This window comes from Dreissena polymorpha, chromosome 7 (genome assembly GCF_020536995.1).
Source record: "Dreissena polymorpha isolate Duluth1 chromosome 7, UMN_Dpol_1.0, whole genome shotgun sequence".
NCBI classification, from domain to species: Eukaryota; Metazoa; Mollusca; class Bivalvia; order Myida; family Dreissenidae; genus Dreissena; species Dreissena polymorpha.
The window spans coordinates 82,131,547-82,153,594 of record NC_068361.1 but is presented as its reverse complement, the minus strand read 5'-3'; the positions used below and the strand labels follow the sequence as shown (position 1 = coordinate 82,153,594).

General features: G+C 35.5%; 2 protein-coding genes across 2 annotated transcripts in view; both read left to right on the top strand.

Moving 5' to 3' along the window:
• Positions 1-5,819: 5,819 nt before the first annotated feature.
• The window catches only part of LOC127836897 (neurogenic locus notch homolog protein 1-like), a 94,576-nt gene continuing 78,347 nt past the window's right edge, over positions 5,820-22,048 (top strand). Inside the window, exons 1-4 of the mRNA XM_052363543.1 lie at positions 5,820-5,957; positions 6,316-6,537; positions 6,752-7,015; positions 7,337-7,435. Coding sequence (XP_052219503.1) covers positions 6,444-6,537; positions 6,752-7,015; positions 7,337-7,435 — 457 coding nt within the window. The 5' untranslated portion in view covers positions 5,820-5,957; positions 6,316-6,443. The remainder of the gene's footprint in view (positions 5,958-6,315; positions 6,538-6,751; positions 7,016-7,336; positions 7,436-22,048) is intronic.
• LOC127836900 (fibropellin-3-like) lies at positions 10,410-18,737 on the top strand. The gene is made up of 9 exons (XM_052363546.1): positions 10,410-10,479; positions 11,433-11,546; positions 11,958-12,071; positions 12,986-13,099; positions 13,530-13,643; positions 14,186-14,299; positions 16,274-16,421; positions 16,866-16,999; positions 18,009-18,737. Exons 1-9 carry the CDS (start codon positions 10,437-10,439, stop codon positions 18,281-18,283), a joined length of 1,170 nt encoding a protein of 389 aa, XP_052219506.1. The 5' UTR covers positions 10,410-10,436; the 3' UTR covers positions 18,284-18,737.

Sequence of the window (22,048 nt, the reverse complement as noted above, 5' to 3'; positions counted from 1 at the left end):
AGTGAATCGGTGTAGAAATGAAGAAATTATAGTAAAAGGCAATTTAGGGCTGGTGTGGTCTATGTGGGCGGGGCCCCAGGGTTGGTAATGGGGCCATGCATAGTTGAGATTGACCGTATTGTCATAAGAGAGGTTCAGTATCAATTTGAAGTGAATCGGTGTAGAAATGAAGAAATTATAGTAAAAGGCAATTTTGGGTGGGTGTGGTCTATGTGGGCGGGGCGCCCCAGGATTGGTAATGGGGCCATGCATAGTTGAGATTGACTGTATTGTCATAAGAGAAGTTCAATATCAATTTGAAGTGAATCGGTGTAGAAATGAAGAAATTATAGTAAAGGCAATTTTGGGTGGTGTGGTCTATGTGGGCGGGGCCCCAGGGTTGGTTATGGGGCCATGCATAGTTGAGATTGACCCTAATGTCATAAGAGAAGTTCAGTATCAATTTGAAGTGAATCCGTGTAGAAATGAAAAAAATTATAGTAAATGGAATTTTTTGGTGGGTGTGGCCTATGTGGGCGGGCGCCCCAGGGTTGGGATTGGGGCCATGCATAGTTGAGATTGACCCTAATGTCATAACAAAAGTTCAGTATCAATTTGAAGTGAATCCGTGTAGAAATGAAAAAATTATAGTAAATGGAAATTTTTGGTGGGTGTGGCCTATGTGGGCAGGGCGCCCCAGGGTTGGGAATGGGGCCATGCATGGTTGGGATTGACCGTATTGTCATAAGAGAGGTCCAGTATCAATTTGAAGTGAATCGGTGTAGAAATAAAGAAGTAAATGTAAAATAACCTAAAAAAATGAGTGATAATTTCTGACGCGGCCCCACCCCAACCGCTATAACTTTTGACCCAGGGGTCAGATCAAAATTCCAAATAGTGCAGGGTCGCACATATGCTCATAGCTACCATGTGTGTAAGTTTCAAGGTTCTAGTGCTTTTAGTGTAGGAGGAGATAGTGGCCAGGACGGACGGACAGACAGACGGACGGACGGCGGAGATAACCACAATATCCCCACCTTTTTTTCAAAAAGCGTGGGGATAATCACGCAATTCATTATATCAGTAATATTGCGTTTGAGACGTTTTCAGTTTTATGACGCACTTGACAGTCCTCACTTTACGCAGAACAAAGAGAGTATTTGTCAGGATGTAAAAGCAAAAGTATTTCTCGAGAGAATGCGCGGCCGATATAGAGAATTGACGAGTTTATCAACGATGTTGTTCAGGCGTTTGTTGTTTCTAAGCGTGTGCGTTTCTTTTGTTTGGACTGATAAGCCAGATCAAATCCTCAATTTTTATTATTAGTCCTCTACCGGTGAAACCGAAGAGGGACTTACTGTTTGCTCTCTGTGTGTCAGTCTGTCAGTCTGTCACACTTTTTCTGGATCCTGCGTTTACTTTAAAAGTTCTTCTTATTTTTTCATGAAACTTGAAACACGGACAGATAACAATATGGAGATTATGCACGTCATTTCATTTTGTTCCTACATCAAGAATTTTGGTTGCTATGGCAACAAATACACTAGAAATATTGCTGACAATGGTAGATCCTGCGATAACTTTAAAAGTTCTTCATATTTTTCATGAAACTTGAAACATGAATACATTGAAATATGGAGATTATGCACATAAATTCATTTTGTTCCTACGTCAAGAATTCTGGTTGCTATGGCAACAAATAAACTATAAATATTGCTGAAAATGGTGGATCCTTCGTAGGTAGGGGACTTTTATTGCTTGGCAATAGCCTTGTTGATCATATTTCAATAGTGATTTATTTGGAACAAACGAGCGGGAAACAGTGTGAAACGTGTAAGATCCGTGGCCATGTGTTATCAAAGATCTAGCCTCAGGGTACCAATTATCGAACGGAACCAATTCTCGAACGATTTTTTAAATTATTAAATTTACTCAAGGTGGAATCGTTTAATTTGAAATCGGGTTCTATTTTAAGTAAGTCCAATATGAATACATTCTATTGGCAAACTTCCAACTTGACAGCCTCTTCTTCGTAAACGCAACTGCAGACGAAGATTCATTGAACCAAATAAAAATTTAATATTTGACCAGATAAATGTGTGGTTAATTCAGTTAGATCATTATAAGTCATCAAAATGTTTTTTTTTATAAGATTCTAACAATTTGAGCGATGTTTTCATTTACCTTTAAGGCTTTTTACTACCATTCACTTTGTTTACAACTGTCAAAATAAGCGATTACATTTACTTTGCCCTGTTTTCTATTTTTATTTTAATGGATTAGGTTGCGAACAACTATTGTTTTATGGTCAATTCGTACTGACGCCAACTCATAACTCTGTAACATTCAACCACATTAATTGAGAATCATTGTATTCCTCAATTTAATATATCTATATAGATTGTCTTTTTATTTCTTTTAGACAAATGACACTAAAATTCAAATAAATACTCAGTCTGTGCTCTACAAGCGGCAGTCAGGGATGTCAAAAAAGGAACATGTTTGTTCAAAGTATCAATTAGTATTAATCTTTTGATTAAATGAACAACATATATTAGTAATGATTTTCCACGTCAGTTGCAATGTAAATACATCTATTCTACCAGTTTATGTGTGTCTTGCAAATGTCTGATGGCTTGCTTGAGTGAACGTTCGATAAATGGTTCCAAACGGGTTGCAAAATGTAAACACAACCAACTTCATTTGACCAACGGTAAGGTCGAGTTATTAACGCTTGTTTTCTTTACATTTTATAGTTTTAGAAAGAGAAGTCTTTTACCTGAAATATCAGCCTAAATTAATTTGAAAAACTTGAAACAGTTTGACAAATTAAATAAAATCGGCAAAAAATCGTTCGAGAGTTGGTACCATGAGGCTCACGACATAATTAAGCTTTCAATGATTTTAAACAATAAAAATAAGCATCGATTGTCTGAATGTTCCATAAAATACGGGACATGTGAAAATAAAATAAAATTAATATAATACAATTATTGACATCAATTGTTTTAAAATGGTGGTGCTTAATGATTATTCAAAATTACTAATCTCATGGTTATTCACAATTGTCGTGCGAGACCGTTATATGTACCCTGCCTATTGGGTTTAAAAAATCAATATAAAAACTTTCGAAATAGGAACACAAATCAAAAATTATATAAAAACAACAACAAGGCATCACATTCAAAAATACTGCTTCCCTAGTATATATTTCTTTGTAAATGAAAATAAACTTTACACTTTTTTTGTAAGGAGTGAAAACGGTAATTAAACTATAACCGTTGGAATGATATATAGTCAATACCATGAGGAATTTAATCGAATACGTTTCAATTTGTGTAACGCAACGATAGCCGTATGAATCATAAACTTGTATAAAACACGTTAGCAATATTTCTAAAACATCAGTATATTGTGTCCAACAAGAAGTGATAATCGTTTGTTATTGATTTCAATTGATTTACTTTCTTCCAGCACTGTGTTCTTCTGAATGTCAAAACGGAGGAACGTGTGTATCACCTGACGTGTGTGAGTGCCCCAAGGGATATAATGGACTACGGTGTGAAAACGGTAATTGAACTAAATCACATGTACGTTCATTTTAACCATCCGTCCACCTGAACATCATTCATTCTTTCTGTCTGTCTTCCCGGTCTGTTCACAAAAATGTACCCTTTAAAAGAGTGTTTAGTACTTCAAGATACTTGCCGTTTGTTTTTCAAAGATCGTCGAGTCACAGTTACTTAAATAAATAAAGGCCTTATGACGTAAAAATGCCAATTTTTTATTATTGTTCATTCTAACACGGCACGTGTCAAATTTCATATAAACAAAGAAGAACTTCCGGCCTGGGTTATTCGACAACAAACTATGGGCGTATTTATGTGAGAGCTTCACATAAAATAGTACAATAATAAGATACATTGTATAAATTCTTAGTAAAAACCGTGTTAGAATCGAAATAATCCTTGTATGTTATAGTTTGTTGTCGAATAACCCATGGCCGGTAGTTTAGATGCGTGGTTTCAAATCACTCGTGCTGCGCACTCGGGATTTAATCCATACGACAACAAACTATAACGTACACGAATTATTTCTTAAACAAAAATAAGGCTCTAAATATTAGCTGGGTTGTCGGGATAAGACAGGTATAATACTTGAGGATCGTTTTAACTTTATATTTCTGCACACTAAAAACACTAACTTAGCATTATCTGATGCAGTCAACAAATAGTACTCACATGCAACGCAGATTACAAGCCTGTGTTTAAGAACGGAATGGATGCTATTCTGTATGCGAGATACTCGTGCACGTGTAGTTTAAAAACCGGTAAATTACAGTGCATGGGGACCCAGGTAGAATGCAAGCCAAGTATGTAACTCAGTATTACTTATTTGGTTGCGTTCCAATTATTTAAGCTCTCAGGCCAATTTGCAACACATCTATACTGATTTCTAAATAACAAACAACATCGACTAAAAAACATCGACATTTATGGCAAAGAAATGTTGTGCTTAAATATACACAAATAATCATTATAATTTTAATAATATTATCCTATTTAAATAGTGATTTACGTTTTTCCAAAATCACATATCAGATGACAGTAACAATAACTACTCTTCTAATGTTTCTAAAATTCAATTATTTTTAAATTTATGTCATTTACACATTACAAGCAATTTACATGTACAATAAGAATTAGCACTCACTTTTACTTTGCGTTCAGAAACAAAAAACTGTACTTTGGAGGCTGGACAAAATGTGAACTACTGGCACATGTCGACCAACACGACGCTGCCTGAAAGAAGTCGACCCCCAAAAAAAAAATACTAGTATAAGTATCATACATACATGAGGATAACTGTCTGATATTTATTTTATGACTCAGTCGTTACCAGTAACACGTCTTGAATCTGGTATTGGATTAGTTATAAAGATCGGTTAAATTGCACCATACATTTTTACAATCATATAGTTTCTTATCGTTTAAAACTCATGGTGAGGAATATACAAAACAATAGATGTGGGTCATCTGGGGGGTTGATTTATGTGCCCAAACCCAATCAAACCCAATCAAACCCAATCAAACACAATCAAACCTGACACATATTTGTTTCGGTGTAGCTGTCTAGCATGAGCTTTTATCTAGATTTCTTACGTTAATTATATGCAGCGGGAATATTGACCGCTTACAAATTCAGCAAATGTGCATGTTTTATGGAACGCCAACTTGATTTAGTGTATATTACTCATTTGTGGGTATAATACCGATACGTGTGCAAATAAGCACTTTAAAGTAAAGTTTACATGTTGTCGATTTATTTTCTAGAATTAAACACATTTATGAAACAAATTAAAATGTGCATTACTATATGAATGCTTAATTAATGCACAAAATGAATTATTAGTTTGTTTGAGCCTACAAAAACTAAATAAAGTCGATCTTAACTTTTTTTAAATGCACAGGATAAGTTTAATATTACTCTTAATCACGGCTTTGGAATTACAGTAATACCAAGCGGTATTCTCTGGCCTTATATTTAATAAAATCATTGGCTAAGAAAAAGATATTTCACATTGTTATGAACTTCCCAATGCCGGACTTGTTTGTAGCTGGCGAATAAAAAGCCAGTTCACAGATACTTTCCTTCTTAAAAATATCGCACGGACGTGTTTATACAGACGCATTTAATCAGCGTTTGTGTCATTTCATAGCTAGAGGTACTTTTAAGTTGTGACCAAAGGGTCATGTATAATTTATTGCATTAAAATTGTCATATTATATAATGTGATAAAAATTACGTTGCTTAAACTCCGGTTCTTTTTTTGCAGGTGACAAATGGTACACAAATTCGTGTAACGTGTCAAAATACTGGTTTCGACTATTCGGACTATTACAGTAATGACGTATCCACAGCTTACATTGATTGCTTAGATGGCGTATTCAAAAAGCATGAGTTGAAATGCGAATTAGGTTGGTTCTATATTGGTTATATTTGTACGATTATAAAAAGACGTGTCAGCACTAGATAATTGCTATTGATTAAGAGGCATACTTTCTATGATAATTTGTGTATGTTTGCCCACATGTCGAAAGTTTAAAGGGTGCGTCTTATTTAATGTAGCCAATGTTGAATCAAAATAGTATTGTACTTGTGCACAGTAAAATACCAAGTTTATCTTATTTGTTTATACATTTCACATTTGAGCATAGAAATAACAATACGTTTCAAGCAAGCTTAAATAATTATATTGTTGAAAACCAACGGTTGGAACAATATTTATAGCTGCTACCTGACTAACTCGGATATGGTGTTGGTTTTATTTTCAAGATACAAAGCTACCTCTTGAATCGTCACCTATCCCTAAAAATTGTACAACGATCGAAAATGGACAAATAACAGATCGTGGTAAATCGTTCACATGCAATCCAGACTACAAGCCTTCGTTCAAGAACGGAATGGATGCTATTTTGTATGCGAGATACTCGTGCAAGTGTAGTCAAACAACCGGTAGATTACAGTGCATGGGGACCGAGGTAGAATGCAAGCCAAGTATGTAATCATTATTACTTATTTGTTTTCGTTCCAATAAAATAAGCTTCGAAGCCAATTTGCAACAAATCTATACTGATTTCTTAAACAAACATCAACGACACAATTCGACAAGTATGACAAAGAAATTTTGTGCTTAAACAGATACATTGCTTTAATATAAACTTATTTTTTTGTGCGTAAAACGTCAACGCAATTTTGGATTTCGATACAGTTGGCTGCATGATACCGGCAAATGTGCAACAAGGTATGACTCTCTATGACCCGAAAGAACGACGAACCATCTCCGCGGCTAACCGCTATGAAATACAGCACGGTCAATTTCTGATCTTTACTTGTGAACCATCTGATGTGTTTTACTTCGAGCCAAACAGAAGAATGTTCGAGTGTGTCAAAGGGTCATGGGCTGCTAGGCAACGCCGCGGCGAGGATAAGTGGGATTTTGGAAACGACGGGTCGTTCCCCGAATGCCGGAAAGGTAATTGGCAGGCATATATTAGAAATGACACATTTAAGAATACATTTGATTTTTACACTATATATCTTACGAATACGTACACATTACGTATGATTCATTATGGAAATAGACTGTATTTCAAAGTCTACGTTTTGTATGACACACTTGAATTCCTAAAATTACAGTTCCCACCGGTCAATAATGGCGATGATGTCACCTAATAATATAAATTAATATAATTAGGAATGTACATAAATAATAAAATCATAGAAAAGAATAGTACATACATCAGAAAATCAGATGAAACATTCCAAGGCAATGCTTTTCTATTACTATTTGCAGTTATATGTCCAGCAGATTATTGCAAGTTTGGTGGTCACTGCATCCGGGATCAGGAATGCCAATGTCCGGAACAAACGAGCGGGAAACAGTGTGAAACACGTAAGATCTGGAGCCATGCGTTATCAAAGACAATTTTACCGCATATCTTAGCCATGTCTAAATTTATAAATGAAAATAAACTTTGATCGTCTGAGTGTTCCTTAAAATACGGGACATGCGAACATGAAAGAAAACAAATATGTAAAAACTAGCGAAATCAACGATTTGTTAATTTTGATACATAATAATTAAACTATTCTCGAATTGTATGGTATTTAACAATTGCCGTGCGAGGGCGTAAGAATATTCATGCCTATTGGATATGAGGGTGTGTACAAAAATCAAAATTGAACTTGCGTTAAAATCTTTTTAAGGAAAAACTTCAAATTTTCAAAAACGAAAGAAACACATTGACAAATTTACCTCCCCTCCCAATTTATATGCATTTGTAAACGACAATTAACTTAACAAATCTTTGTGAGAGGTGCAAATGTATATTCATTCGCATTCCGTGTCTATTATTGAGTTTAAAGACTATGAATTAAAACCTATATAATTTACCTTTTTTGTATACATTTAGTATCGATTAACTAAGTCGTTATTTCATCGGATACATGTATTATCTATTAACTAGTCGTTATTTCAGCCCTGTGCAGTTCTGAATGTCAGAACGAAGGACAGTGTGTATCACCTGACACTTGTCAGTGCCCTTATGGATTTGATGGACTGCGTTGTGAAAACGGTAATTGAACATAAGTACAATGATTTACATTTTCACACTCAATCTATAAATCCTTTTTTTCTTTTTGTCTGTCTTAAACTCGATATACTAGGATGAAACTAAGTATACTTATCAAAGGTAAATTGCGAATTGTGTATTACCGTTTGTTTTTCACAGGTCGGTAGGTCACAGTTACTAAAATAAGAAAAAACTTTATACCGTTGGCCGTTTTTTATTAATTGTTTTACAAAAATAACGAATAACATGTTTGCCGGGTGTTTTAAGCAAAAAAGCTTATCAACTTTAAGATCGTACGAACTCTGTATTTTTGAATACTACAAACATTTTACTTAGCATTACTTGATGTAGTTTACTTGTGGCAAAAAAGCTTATCAACTTTAAGATCGTACGAACTCTGTATTTTTGAATACTACAAACATTTTACTTAGCATTACTTGATGTAGTTTACTTGTGGTACTACTTGTACAACAACAACAATAGTGTCAGTGGATTTATCAATAAAATAAGAAAATAAGAATTCGCGACTCCCAAAAAGAAAGTGGTTTATAAAGTGAAAAAAGTGTGATTATTACCTATTTCAAAGATTTCGTTAAACTGCTTCATGTATCACTGAAGTATTTGTTATTTCAGGTGGGCATATTGTTCGAAACATATTATGGAATGCTAGTAGTGGTAATAGTAGTAGTAGTAGAAGTAGTAGTAGTAGTAGCAGTATTAGTAGTAATAGTAGTAATAGTAGTAATAGTAGTAATAGTAGTATTTGTATTAGTATTAATATTAGTATTGGTGTTATCATTAATACACGTGCAAGTGTATCGACGGTTTTGTTGACCTAGATGGTAACATGGGTCGAAAGTGTAAAGGTGACATTAATGCCCACAATCCCCGATTGAGCAAACGTATGTTATGTATGTAAAATTTGTAGTCTTTAGGTACAGGTTTTGACGCTTAAAAGCGAGGCATCATACACATAATAAACGACACGCTTAGCTTAATTACAACTTTAATACAATTCATATGCAATCGAAATAACGATATACACTTCCATAAGCTGATATTTCATCTATAAATCTTATTTGTTAAACCTTAATGTTTTTTAAATAAATCGATTGCTAAACGTTCTGAACAAAAACGCAATTTCAATGAACATTTGCAGAATGTGATGGAACCAGCAATTGGTTGACGTACCAATGTACATAAGTACTGATTCTGTTTTTTACCGAACGGAAATGTGTTTATTGTAGTATGAGGAAGCGTAACTTGAAAACAAAGTTTTATAGTTTACTTCCTGAAATGTTGCATGTAATAAATGTTTCTATATAAATAAAACACAACGATAATAGAACTCTTGTGCAAACATGTAAATGTTATGTCAATACATATGTTACTAATTAAGTATTTTAAAAACACGTCTATAATGGCACTGATCTTTAACGACGCATAATTATTTGAGGTTCGCAAATAAATTAATTGTATTAAAAAATGTTATTATAAGAAACGTTCGATCACTATATACATGCATCTTGCAACAAAATCATGCAACAAATTCGATAAAATATGTCTGAATAGGCGTTTACCCTTTTCATTCTTAATTACAATGGGGTAAACAATATTTGTAGTATGGTGTCATATAGAGATTGTATGCTGATTTAAGTTAACATTAAGCGGGCATATCTAATCGTCACTTTAAGATTGACGTAATAAAATGTTGACATTGACATCGTATATGTTCGCTATAAATTGGTCTCTATGTGTTACACAAACATCTTGACACACTATTCGTGATTTCCCCGATACGTTACGACCGTATTAACATATAAAATAGGTTATAGGCCGAGGTGTGATCATGATTTGTATTTGTTTTTGATGACTTTACTTGCAGGGAAGAATTATTTGATTTCACTTCGTTTAAACGTCATTGTCACTTTTTGTAACGACGATTAATTTTTTTTAAGGGTATGAAAATTTAAACTTATTTATAGAATGCAATCTTGCAACAACACAAGGTCCCATAAATATTTATTTCATTTTATGTCCTTAACGTTTATAAAAACTTTTTTGTGTTTTGTAATATTCCAGCAAAAGCTGGTTTGTAAGCTGTCACCACTAATGCATAGGATACGTTTTACGCACAAAGTCGTCACTTTGGTGCACATGTTCAAAACAAGCACTGTGTTAAGACAGCTATTGCTAAATTAATATTTAAGCCCTGTGTCCAATAAGTTAAATGTAAAATAAGCGCTATTGCTCATTAAAAAGAAGGGGATGTAAACGTTTTTTTTTCAGATATCAACGAATGCGATCCCGCTCCGTGTAAGAATGGCGCCACGTGCAGCAACCTTCAGAATGCGTACTCGTGCAAGTGCGTACCTGGCTGGCACGGGAAAAACTGTGACCATGGGTATTTCTGTTTTACGGTTATCTTATTACCGGCTTCTCTCCAGTTGATTAGGGTTTCCCGCCAACTGTCTAAGATTCATGTAGTCTCCAACCTAGAAGTTTAACAGTAAATTTATAGTGTAAAACAATGTTTTCTCTACCACATGCACATAGCAATATTAAATAAAAGCGCTAAAGGCACTGAAATTGTTCGCTGTTGTCGTCGTTGATTAGCTTGTGCGCATTGCACAGGCTACTCAGTGTACACAGGCTAATCTTATTTGACATGCATTAAGCCCCGTTTTCCCTGAAAGCAGCAAATATGTACCTGATTTCAATGATAAACACTAGACTGGCCAAAGCCGTCTTACAAGCTGGTATATACACTCACTGCAGAAGTAGAGCAGAAGCATTTGCCAGCTGCAGTGCAGACAGGCAGCGGTTATCGCTCCTAGCATAGTAAATTGCGGTTATTACCGTAGCTAAGGCTTCTAAGCACTTACTGATTTGCAAAATATACTCTGTTAATTAAGTCGGCCGCTAACGCGACCAACTTTAAATGAAGTCATGGCTAGTTCCCATACAAAAATGTTGTCTTCAATTAAATGACGTTCCCATTATTAGAGGGTATAGCATTGAACACCCAAAAAAACATTGAGTATACTGTAATCCTGATACTAGACCTGTATCATTCAGATTCTTGATTAGAGATATGTGCTCAACAAAATATCCATTTAATATTTACTATACACCCCACGACCGGGTGTATGTCGTATACTGCCTGATTAGCGGTGTGCTGTTGCTAGTTTAATTAAACGCTATCAAGGCGACGATATACACATCATTTTTATCTGTGTCAATAGGGCTTGTTCTGAACTACTAGTTTAACCACGCTGATCATTTGAGACATTTATGTTGGTGGTGTTAATCATTTAGATATCAACGAATGCGCACCTGCCCCGTGTAAGAACGGAGCAACGTGCACTAATCTTCAGAACGCGTACTCGTGCACATGCTCACCGGGCTGGCAAGGCAACAACTGTGAGCATGGTATGACTATAAATCACTTGAACATGAGCAAAATTGTTTCAGTCCCTTTAAATAAGTATTCGGTGGCTATATGTAACAATGCTATGTCATAGGAAGACTGAATATCAGCGGCTTTTTATCATAACACATTGTCATACAAATCTATCGCGTAACGAATTGTATTCCCATTTGACAACTTCATAATTTCGTTTAATAATGCTCCTGTCGTGTTTGCAAATAGTGTACTGTCACCACTAATGCATAGGATACGTTTTACGCGCAAAGTCGTTACTTTTGTGCACATGTTCAAAACAAGCACTGTGTTAAGACAGCTATTACTAAATTTAATATTTAAGCCCTGTGTCCAATAAGTTAAATGTAAAATAAGCGCTATTGCTCATTAAAAAGAAGGGAATGTAAACGTTTTTTCAGATATCAACGAATGCGCTCCCGCTCCGTGTAAGAATGGCGCCACGTGCAGCAACCTTCAGAATGCGTACTCGTGCAAGTGCGTACCTGGCTGGCACGGGAAAAACTGTGACCAGGGTATTTCTGTTTTACGGTCATCTTATTACCGGCTTCTCTCCAGTTGATTAGGGTTTCCCGCCAACTGTCAAAGATTCATGTAATCTCCATCCTAGAAGTTTAACAGTAAATTTATAGTGTAAAACAGTGTTTTCTCTACCACATGCACATAGCAATATTAAATAAAAGCGCTAAAGGCACTGAAGTTGTTCGCTGTTGTCGTCCTTGATTAGCTTGTGCGCATTGCACAGGCTACTCAGTGTACACAGGCTAATCTTATTTGACATGCATTTAGCCCCGTTTTCCCTGAAAGCAGCCAATATGTACCGATTTCAATGATAAACACTAGACTGGCCAATGCCGTCTTACAAGCTGGTATATACACTCACTGCAGAAGTAGAGCAGAAGCATTTGTCATCTGCAGTGCAGACAGGCAGCGGTTATCGCTCCTAGCATAGTGAGTTGCGGTTATTACCGTAGCTAAGGCTTCTAAGCACATACTGATTTGCAAAATATGCTCTGTTAATTAAGTCGGCCGCTAACGCGACCAACTTAAAATGAAGTCTTGGCTAGTTCCCATACAAAACATGGTGTCTTCAATTCAATGACGTTCCTATTTTTAGAGGGTATAGCATTGAACACCAAAATAAAAATTGAGTATACTGTAATCTTGATACCAGACCTGTATCATTCAGATTCTTGATTAGAGATATGTGCTTAACAAAATATCCATTAAATATTTACTATACACCCCACGACCGGGTGTATGTCGTATACTGCCTGATTAGCGGTGTGCTGTTGCTAGTTTAATTAAACGCTATCAAGGCGACGATATACACATCATTTTTATCTGTGTCAATAGGGCTTGTTCTGAACTACTAGTTTAACCACGCTGATCATTTGAGACATTTATGTTGGTGGTGTTAATCATTGAGATATCAACGAATGCGCACCTGCCCCGTGTAAGAACGGAGCAACGTGCACTAATCTTCAGAACGCGTACTCGTGCACATGCTCACCGGGCTGGCAAGGCAACAACTGTGAGCATGGTATGACTATGAATCACTTGAACATGAGCAAAATTGTTTCAGTCCCTTTAAATAAGTATTCGGTGGCTATATGTAACAATGCTATGTCATAGGACGACTGAATATCAGCGGAAAGGTGAATATCAGCGGCTTTTTATCATAACACATTGTCATACAAATCTATCGCGTAACGAATTGTATTCCCATTTGACAACTTCATAATTTCGTTTAATAATGTACCTGTTGTGTTTGCAAGTAGTGTACTGTCACCATTAATGCATAGGATACGTTTTTACGCTCCAAGTCGTCACTTTGGTGCACATGTTCAAAACTAGCACTTTGTTAAGACAGCTATTACTAAATGTTATATTAAAGCCCTGTGTCCAATAAGTTTAATGTAATATAAGCGCTATTGCTCAATAAAACGAATGGAATGTAAACCTTATTTCAGATATCAACGAATGCGCTCCCGCTCCGTGTAAGAATGGCGCCACGTGCAGCAACCTTCAGAATGCATACTCGTGCAAGTGTGTAGCTGGCTGGCATGGGGAAAACTGTGACCAGGGTATTTCTGTTTTACGGTCATTTTATAACCGGCTTCTCTCAAGTTGATGAGGATTTCCCGCAAACTGTAAAACATTCATGTAGTCTCCAACCAAGAAGTTAAACAGTATATTTGTAGTGTACAACAAAATGTTTTCTCTACCACATGCACACAATAATATAAAAAATAAACTCATGGCTAGTTCCCATACAGAAAATGGTGTGTTCAATTGAATGACGTTCCCATTTTTAGAGGGTATAGCATTGAACACCAAAAATATTGAGTATACTGTAATCTTGATACCAGACCTGTATCATTCAGATTCTTGATTAGATATATGTGCTCAACAAAATATCCATTTTATATTTACTATACACCCCACGACCGGGTGTATGTCGTATACTTGCCGGATTAGCGGTGTGTTGTTGCTAGTTTAATTTAACGCTATCAAGGCGACGATATAGATATCATTTTCATCTGTGTCAATAGGGCTTGTTCTGAATCTACTAGTTTAACCACGCTGATCATTTGAGACATTTATGTTGGTGGTGTTAATCATTGAGATATCAACGAATGCGCACCTGCCTCGTGTAAGAACGGAGCAACGTGCACTAATCTTCAGAACGCGTACTCGTGCACATGCTCACCGGGCTGGCAAGGCAACAACTGTGATCATGGTATGACTATAAATCATTTGAACATGTGCAAAATTGTTTCATTCCATAATTTTAGTGTACTTTATTGTTACAAGGTTTACTGTATGCAATATGTGGAAAAATGCCCCGACCCCCTAGCGGCCATAGTTCTCTAGGAACATCAACCATTTAAGAACTCAGCCAATATATTATTTGAAATCATAGATTTTCTGTGTTATATGTGGTTATTATCTTGTTTTATGTATGTTCTATATATAAGTACAATTACCCTTCCCAACGTTTTTAAAAAACCGAAACCGTTTTTGAACGGTTATCATTAAAACAAATGTTCTGACCAAGTTTAATGAAGATTAGGCTATAAATGTGGGTTCTAAATTGTTAACAAGGTTTTATAATAGCCATATCTAGAAATCTGCAACGCCACTTATGACCATGTTTTTCAAGGAACCTAAACCATTATCAGACTCGGTTAAGATATAAAAATAGATAGAAAACATGTTCCTACCAAATTTCATGAAGATTGGAATATAATTGTAACTTCTAGGGTGTTAACAAGGTTTTACTATCACGGGGTATTTTTCATTAGATGGCTGTAGTGAAACCTTGTTAACTCTCTAGAAGCAACATTATTTTATGGTCCAATCTTCCTGAAACTTGGTAAGAAGATTTGTTCTCATATTAGCCAGGAGAAGTTGGAAAATAGTTATGGTTCGTCGAAAAATATAACCGCCCGGAGGCGTGGTAAGTAACTCGCAGTCTGTTCAGATTTAATGCTGTTTGCTGCTCATTGGTATCTTTGGGTTTGAAGTGAAGTCTTTAAAACTTGATTATATTCAGGCCTTTTACTTGCGTATCTACGGGTCTGTTGAGGTATTCCCAATTTGTAAAAAACATGCACAATTATTTTAGAAACAAATTCTTGCCCCAAATGACCATTATATTTCAATTACATGTAACAAAGTATTTAATTATAGTGTTTATGACTTTTTCTTATAGCTTGACTTATTTTAAAGAGTTATGTTGAATTAGTTATCCCAAATCAATGGGCTATACGGGCCTTTTTACGTATATGGCTATTGTTAAACCTTGTTAAAACTCTAAAAGTCAAAGTCAAAAGTTTATTAGTGCAGTTCAGTTCTCTGAAATCTCAGGTTAGCGACCGTGGGCTTTTGCCCCCCCCCCCTAGTTTTATATACAGCTGTAGATGTAACCGTTTTGTGTTTAACGTGTTAAACAATGTTGCCTGCAGTGATGTGGTCAATTACGGTCTAGCATAAAAAAATCCCTCACAAGTGTTGTTTTATGTCACATTGTTTTCACAAAAAATAGCTGCCCACTGGTTTCGATATTAAACAACAGACCAAAAAGAACTTTTACCTTTTCTGTATTGAAACTTGAGAACTGAAAAAACTGCTCTTAGCTCTTCATACAATCTTGCATTGCTCGATTGTTAACTTTCCCTTTTTTGACACCAATACTATAATTTTTCGCCATTTATGTATTTTGCCTATACGCATTTACTAACATCGCACTGTGCAGTTTTGATTTGATTGGTGTTTGTAAAACACACATATTTTGAGAGGGTAAATGGACAATTACGTGCAATAAAAAAATGCCATTAATATTTAATTTTACGATTTGTTTGTGCGTTGAATGGTGAAAACGTCTTGTTATTTGGAGCTTTCAGAAGGAATTGAACTTTGGTGTAATTATCTAGCAGTCATTGAACTAATCACTTTGACCAATCAAACCTCAGTTCTTATTCTGTTACTGAAAAATGGCAGGTTGTTCTGGTTTTTATGTTGTTTGCTTCTCTTCTGCATCTTAGCCTTTGAAATAAAACCTTCAAAACTTAAATTGATTGAGAAAGGTCTTTATGTAAATTTGATTTTGTAATGGAATATAATCGCGTCAAAGTGGATATCTGATTGGTAAAGGGTAGAGTTCTTGCATGGCAGCATTGACCCACTCTGACTGTTTGCCCTGCGATTGAAGGTAGTGCCCCTGAGTGGAAGAAGATCTTTCAGACTCAACGTACGGCCAAAGTCAATGACAACACGAAACTCTTCTGCAGGGTGAAAGGCAAGCCCCGTCCATCCATCGAGTGGTTTAAAAATGGGGAAGCACTTGCGGATGGCAACCGGTTAGTTTTGTGTAGCATTGAAGAGGAAATGTTTTCACTGTTAAGACTGTACTGGTATCATTGATTTAATATATGTAAACGTTTTATGAAAATTGCTTAAATATGAAATAAAGAGCTCTACTTGCCTCTGCAGTTTCAAACATGGTTAAAATTTAAGATATAAATTAGGATGAAAAGGATGCATCATTATTTAAGCTGATTGCCTTTTGGAGCCCTTTATCACGATGACATTGATAACTATAGTTTTTCCTGCTTGAAGATACATGGATCTCTGATGCTTATAAAATCAACTTTACATTTGTTTTCTCCAAATAAAAACTATAATTGCATGAATAATATTTTCAAACCTGTTAATCTATTGTTACTGTTGTTTTTGAGACTGTATCTTGAACTTTCTGAATTAAATGTATGTTAGGAGAAACCGGTCAGCTTTTTTCATTTTAGGGTACGGATAACTAAGTATGCCTTAGAGGTAATGAACACTCAACTGTCGGACGCGGGAGAGTACGCGTGTAGGGCTTCCAATCAACATGGCGCGCTGTGGGGAAACATGACACTCCGAGTTCTAAATGAAATGGGTGAGTGCAGCATTCTGAAACAGTTTCAGTATGGAATTTTTCCTTAACCCGTTTCCGCTCAGAAGCTCAGAGGCAAAGTGAAAATGGCTATGTGCAAACAGCATAAAAACAGAACAGCCTGCGAGTAAATCACAGTTTGTTCAGATTTTATGCTGTTTTTTTGCTCATCAGTATCATAGGATTCGAAATGAAGCATTTAAAAATCTTATCTAGTTAGGCCTATTACTGACATATCTTCGGGACTGTTAAAAAATCCTAATGTAAAAATAAGAAGAAACCAGTACTTTCATAATGAATATTAGATCTCCATATGTATTTCATATACATCTAAGAAAGTATATCATTATAGATTTTTTCCCTTATAATTTGAATTATTTGAAAGATTTAGGTTGAATTAGTTTTCCTAAATCCCCTTTTTTTTCAAAATGGTAAAGAACATTTCTGCTAGTAAGAAATCTACTTTAAATCTAATTTGACTTTCGAAAGGAATACACATGCGTCAACGTGCGTATCTGGGCGGGAAAGGTTAGAGAAAAAGACCAAAACTGTTGTTTCAGATCGATGTCATGTTACCATTATAATCAGTTAGATTGTAATCATCAGTTTTAAAGATTGTTTGCTAAGCAAAGTTTTGCATTAAAGTAAATGCAAATCAATCAAACAAATTAATCAAGTGTAAATAAAAATAAAAATAACACTTTCATTTTAATATATTTTCTGATATCATAGATTTTCTGTGTTATATGTGGTTATTATCTTTTTTTATGTATGTTCTATATGTAAATGAATTGCACAAATTGTTTGATGTAAGTGGGATAGCTCCGTCTAATTAGGCATGACACTTTTGGTTCAAACTAGATTGTCCTTTAGAAGAGGAGTGTCGTCCCTGATTAGCCTGTGCAAACGGAACAGGCTAATCGTAAACGAAACTTTACGCACATGCATTTAGCTCCATTTGTTTCAGAGCGCGGCTGTTATTAAGATTTGATATAATATTATTACGTTGCAGAGCGGCTACCCTTACCGCCCATCGTAGATGAGAAAGAGAACCAGACGGCAATACAGGGTGACAACGTCAGGTTTACCTGCAAGATCATGCGTAGTGACTCTCAATACTTCCTACTGTGGTTCCATTACTACAAGGTCAATGACTCGTTCGTGAATGAGAAGGGGAAACCTATGTTCAAGTTGTTGCAGGTAGGCGATCAGCGGATGTGCCAATATTATTATTTGTTAGTGACAATAAGTGTAATATTATTTAAAGTTGCATGTTTAACCATTTAAGCTGATTTTATGGTAGAAGTGTAGTAACATTTAGACTGAATAAGAAATACATGAATATTCTAAATAACTAAACAAATACATTGTGTTAAATATATCTCCCGTAAATATCTTTTAAATAAAACAAACAACTACATCCTATGAATTTGGACAGATCTATATGTTAGACATGTCTCATCTATGCATGACATACATATTTTCTGAAAAAGAAAAATACAATGAATGCTGTCATATGGAGTGACAGAGTATCTTACTAGATCTTTGGTTGGAAAATTTTCCGAACTTAAGTTTAGTTCATTACAATAAGGTGGTTGTATGATTGGCGAGTAGCTACATCGTGTTTATCAGACCTTGTGAAGAAAATGAGTAAATGAAAATGATTATTACGATTTAGTTGAATGATTTTGTCTATAACAGCAAGATTTGAAAGAGAAATATATCTGAAAAGATAAATGGAATGGAGGTGTGTTTAGTTTCCATGATTCCACTGTATACGTCTTTGCGGGTTTTAACGCCTAGTAACACTTTACCGAACTGGCAACTTAAAATACATCATATAATTATTATAATAATAAAATAAATAGTTGGTGTTCAGTTTGAAGATCAAAATGTATAATACTGAAACTTAAAATGGCAGTCGTTAGCTGTTAACTGACACTAAAAATAAGAATAGATATTGTTTTAAAAAAAATATGTTGTTCATAAATTGAGAAATATAAACCTTTGAAGTAAATAAGTAGTACATCAAACGGTATAAGTTGTGCGAACAAACGAGTTTTATAATATTGCTTGGCAAGTAAATACAAAGTGAAACCTCTTAGATCTGTGTTTTTGATTTGTTAATGTTGGAGAGAAATTTCACGAACTGATACAGTTAAAGTCCTGATGATTGACTGATCTGACATATTGTTATTTTTATATTAATGACATTGAGACTTGCAGATGGAAAAGTTTTTTTTAAAGTGTTGTATTGTTCAACTATCGTAGGATGGTTTACATGTTTGCTTAAGAAGAATACTTTCCTTGTCCATATAAGAGTGCAAACACTACATAGATATATACTTTCCTAGCTAGCCTTAATGAAATAGCACCAGTCTGAAAAACATTGATGAAATAACACCAGTCTACAAAACATTGATGAAATAACAACAATCTCTTACCAATTTATCAAACAGCACCACACTGTTAAACATGGATGTAATAACACCAGTGTGATGAACAATTGATGAAATAACACCAGTCTGTTAAGAATTGATGAAATAACACCAGTCTTTTAAAAAGTGATGAAATATCACCAATCTGTTAAAAATTGATGAAATAACACCAGTCTGTTGTTCATTTATGGCTCAGCTTCATTAAATAGTTTAAAGGGGCCTTTTCAAAGATTTTGGTATGTTTTTAAGTTTGTCATTAAATGCTTTATATTGATAAATTTAAACATAACATTTTAAAAGCTCCAGTAAAAAATCAAAAATAAAATTTAAAAAAGGAAAAAAAAGTAGCCGGCAGCAGGGCTCGAACCAGTGACCCCCTGAATCCTGAAGTAAAAACGCATTAGCCAACTGAACTATACATAAGATGTGTACTTTAAACGTAATATAAGCAATCTTCGTAGTTTCACAAATTTAAACGACAACAACAGAACTGTCCGAATTATTCAATCGTTTCGCGTTGCAACGCTTTATAATTTTTAGGTTTTTATATCGTCAAAAGATGCATATAATGGCTATATTAGACCATGGCTAATGTTCAGTAATACTGTTTCCTCACAAATATCACAACTAAACCGAAAATTTGCGAATCTGAAACAATTTTTTTCAATTTTGTCAATTTACCAAACCGTGAAAAGATCCCTTTAAAAACTTATCGAAACCTGTAACCTGCTGTAAATCGCATGTCATGTCCTTCAAACGTAAGTCTGTAAAACTTGCTATTATTGTCAGTCTCACTGAAATAACATTCTCCAACACTGAGCTAGTACTTTACGAAGCTCAGTACTGTGACATCTTGCTAACATGCAAGTTTCCCTGGCCCCTTGCAGCATTCAGGTAACAAGAAGAGGATCAATGACCCTCAGAACCTCGTGCTGCGTAACGTGAGTCGTAAGGACGAGGGCTGGTACAGGTGCCTTGTGATCAACACCATTAGCGTGAACTTCACGAGTGCATACTACCTCACGGTCATGACACGTGAGTCAGCCAGGCCATAGTAGTCCATCATGGGTCATGGGTCATAGTAAGTGGCATGGGTGCTTGGAACATTATTGAGCCTTGCTCTGGGAAAACCAGGCTTAAAACATGTGCGTTAAGTGTCGCTCCAGACTAGCCTTTGCATTTCTTATGGAATTTTTCGTTTAAAGAAAGACTCTTCTTAGCGAAAATCTTGTTTAAGTATTATCCCTGATAAGCCTGTGTGGACGGCACATGCTGATCTTGGACGAAACTTGACGCGCATGCATAAAGCCCCGTTTTAACAGAACGAGGCACAATAATATTTAATGGCTGTATAATTAAGTTTTCCCTTTTTTATGCAAATAGATAAATACTGTTTAGTTAATATGAATCCAGTCAACACACAAAAAAAAACTGTATAGTAAAGGTCGTAAGATAGTTACAAACATATTTTGTTCAAAATAAAATTATTTGGGAAAAAAAAAAACAAATGCAAGTTTGTTAATGTTAACTTTTCCTTGTTTTTTACAGAAGAGGAGACAGTCGCCATAAGACACAAGAACATGACGGCGTTTTTGCTATTTTCTCATGGTTCGCACGGTTCACACGACCAGATCCCTAGATAACCATCGTCTATGCAGGCTTATCAGGGATGACACTTTCCACCTAGACAGAAGTGTCGTTTAGACTAGACTTCCCTTAAACAAAAAAATCCATAAAACGGATAGTGTTGTCCCTGATTAGCCAGTGTGGACTTCATAGGCTAATCTGGGACGACACGTTACGCACATGCGTTACGCCCGATTTTCTCAGAGCGAGGCTCATATATTTGATTGATTCATTTCACTTGAAGCATATGGTCATTTTGTAAGCAAAACCTAACTTCAAGATTTCAGCCACTTTTAGTACATGCATTACCACATCCTCACTAACCATCAACTGTTCACCAAGTTCAAGATTGGCCAATCAGACCAGAGCCCTTGTCAGACTCGCGGTATGACAAAAGAACACTTAATGCTGTCCTGCCCACTACAAAACGGCCCCAGGCACTAGATTTTGACGAAGAAGATTACTATGCACGGGAAGCTCTACGATTATCAGGTGGACCTGCAGCGTACAGCCACCTTTGCGCAGAGAGATAGATCGCAAAGAAACATTAGAAAAGGCATGCATCATTATTTATGATGAACAATTACATATGAAGTGCATTTATCATTAAATTCCGTAATTACTGCTGGACTTTGAAAAAAAAAGGCTTTGTTACATTTGTTTGTGATCAAGCATTGCGACTGATGTGTTTGGATGCATACATTCCTACAATTACCGATTATATGTGACTTCCATAGACATAGTTTAGTCTCGTTGAGATCTTGGTGGCTCTACTATATACAAGCCTCGCTCTAAGTGAACGGGGTTCAATACTGTGCGCAAATTGTCCTCCCAATTTAGCATAAGCAATCCCCACATGCTTATCATGGACGACATCTTTTTATTGTAAAGTGTATTGAAATACGTTTTTATAAAATTGCAGAAAAAGAGTTAGAACAAGTACACAGCTGTATTAAATATGCATTTTATGTGCATTAAATACAGTGCC

What these genes read in the sequence shown, in the direction of transcription:
- LOC127836900 (XM_052363546.1), top strand. Translation starts at nt 10,437, where the DNA reads ATGGCGCCACGTGCAGCAACCTTCAGAATGCGTACTCGTGCAA. An exon ending in CGGGAAAAACTGTGACCAGG is followed by an intron (nt 12,072 to 12,985) that starts GTATTTCTGTTT and finishes TTAATCATTGAG; the next exon opens with ATATCAACGAATGCGCACCT. An exon ending in GCACTTGCGGATGGCAACCG is followed by an intron (nt 16,422 to 16,865) that starts GTTAGTTTTGTG and finishes TTTTCATTTTAG; the next exon opens with GGTACGGATAACTAAGTATG.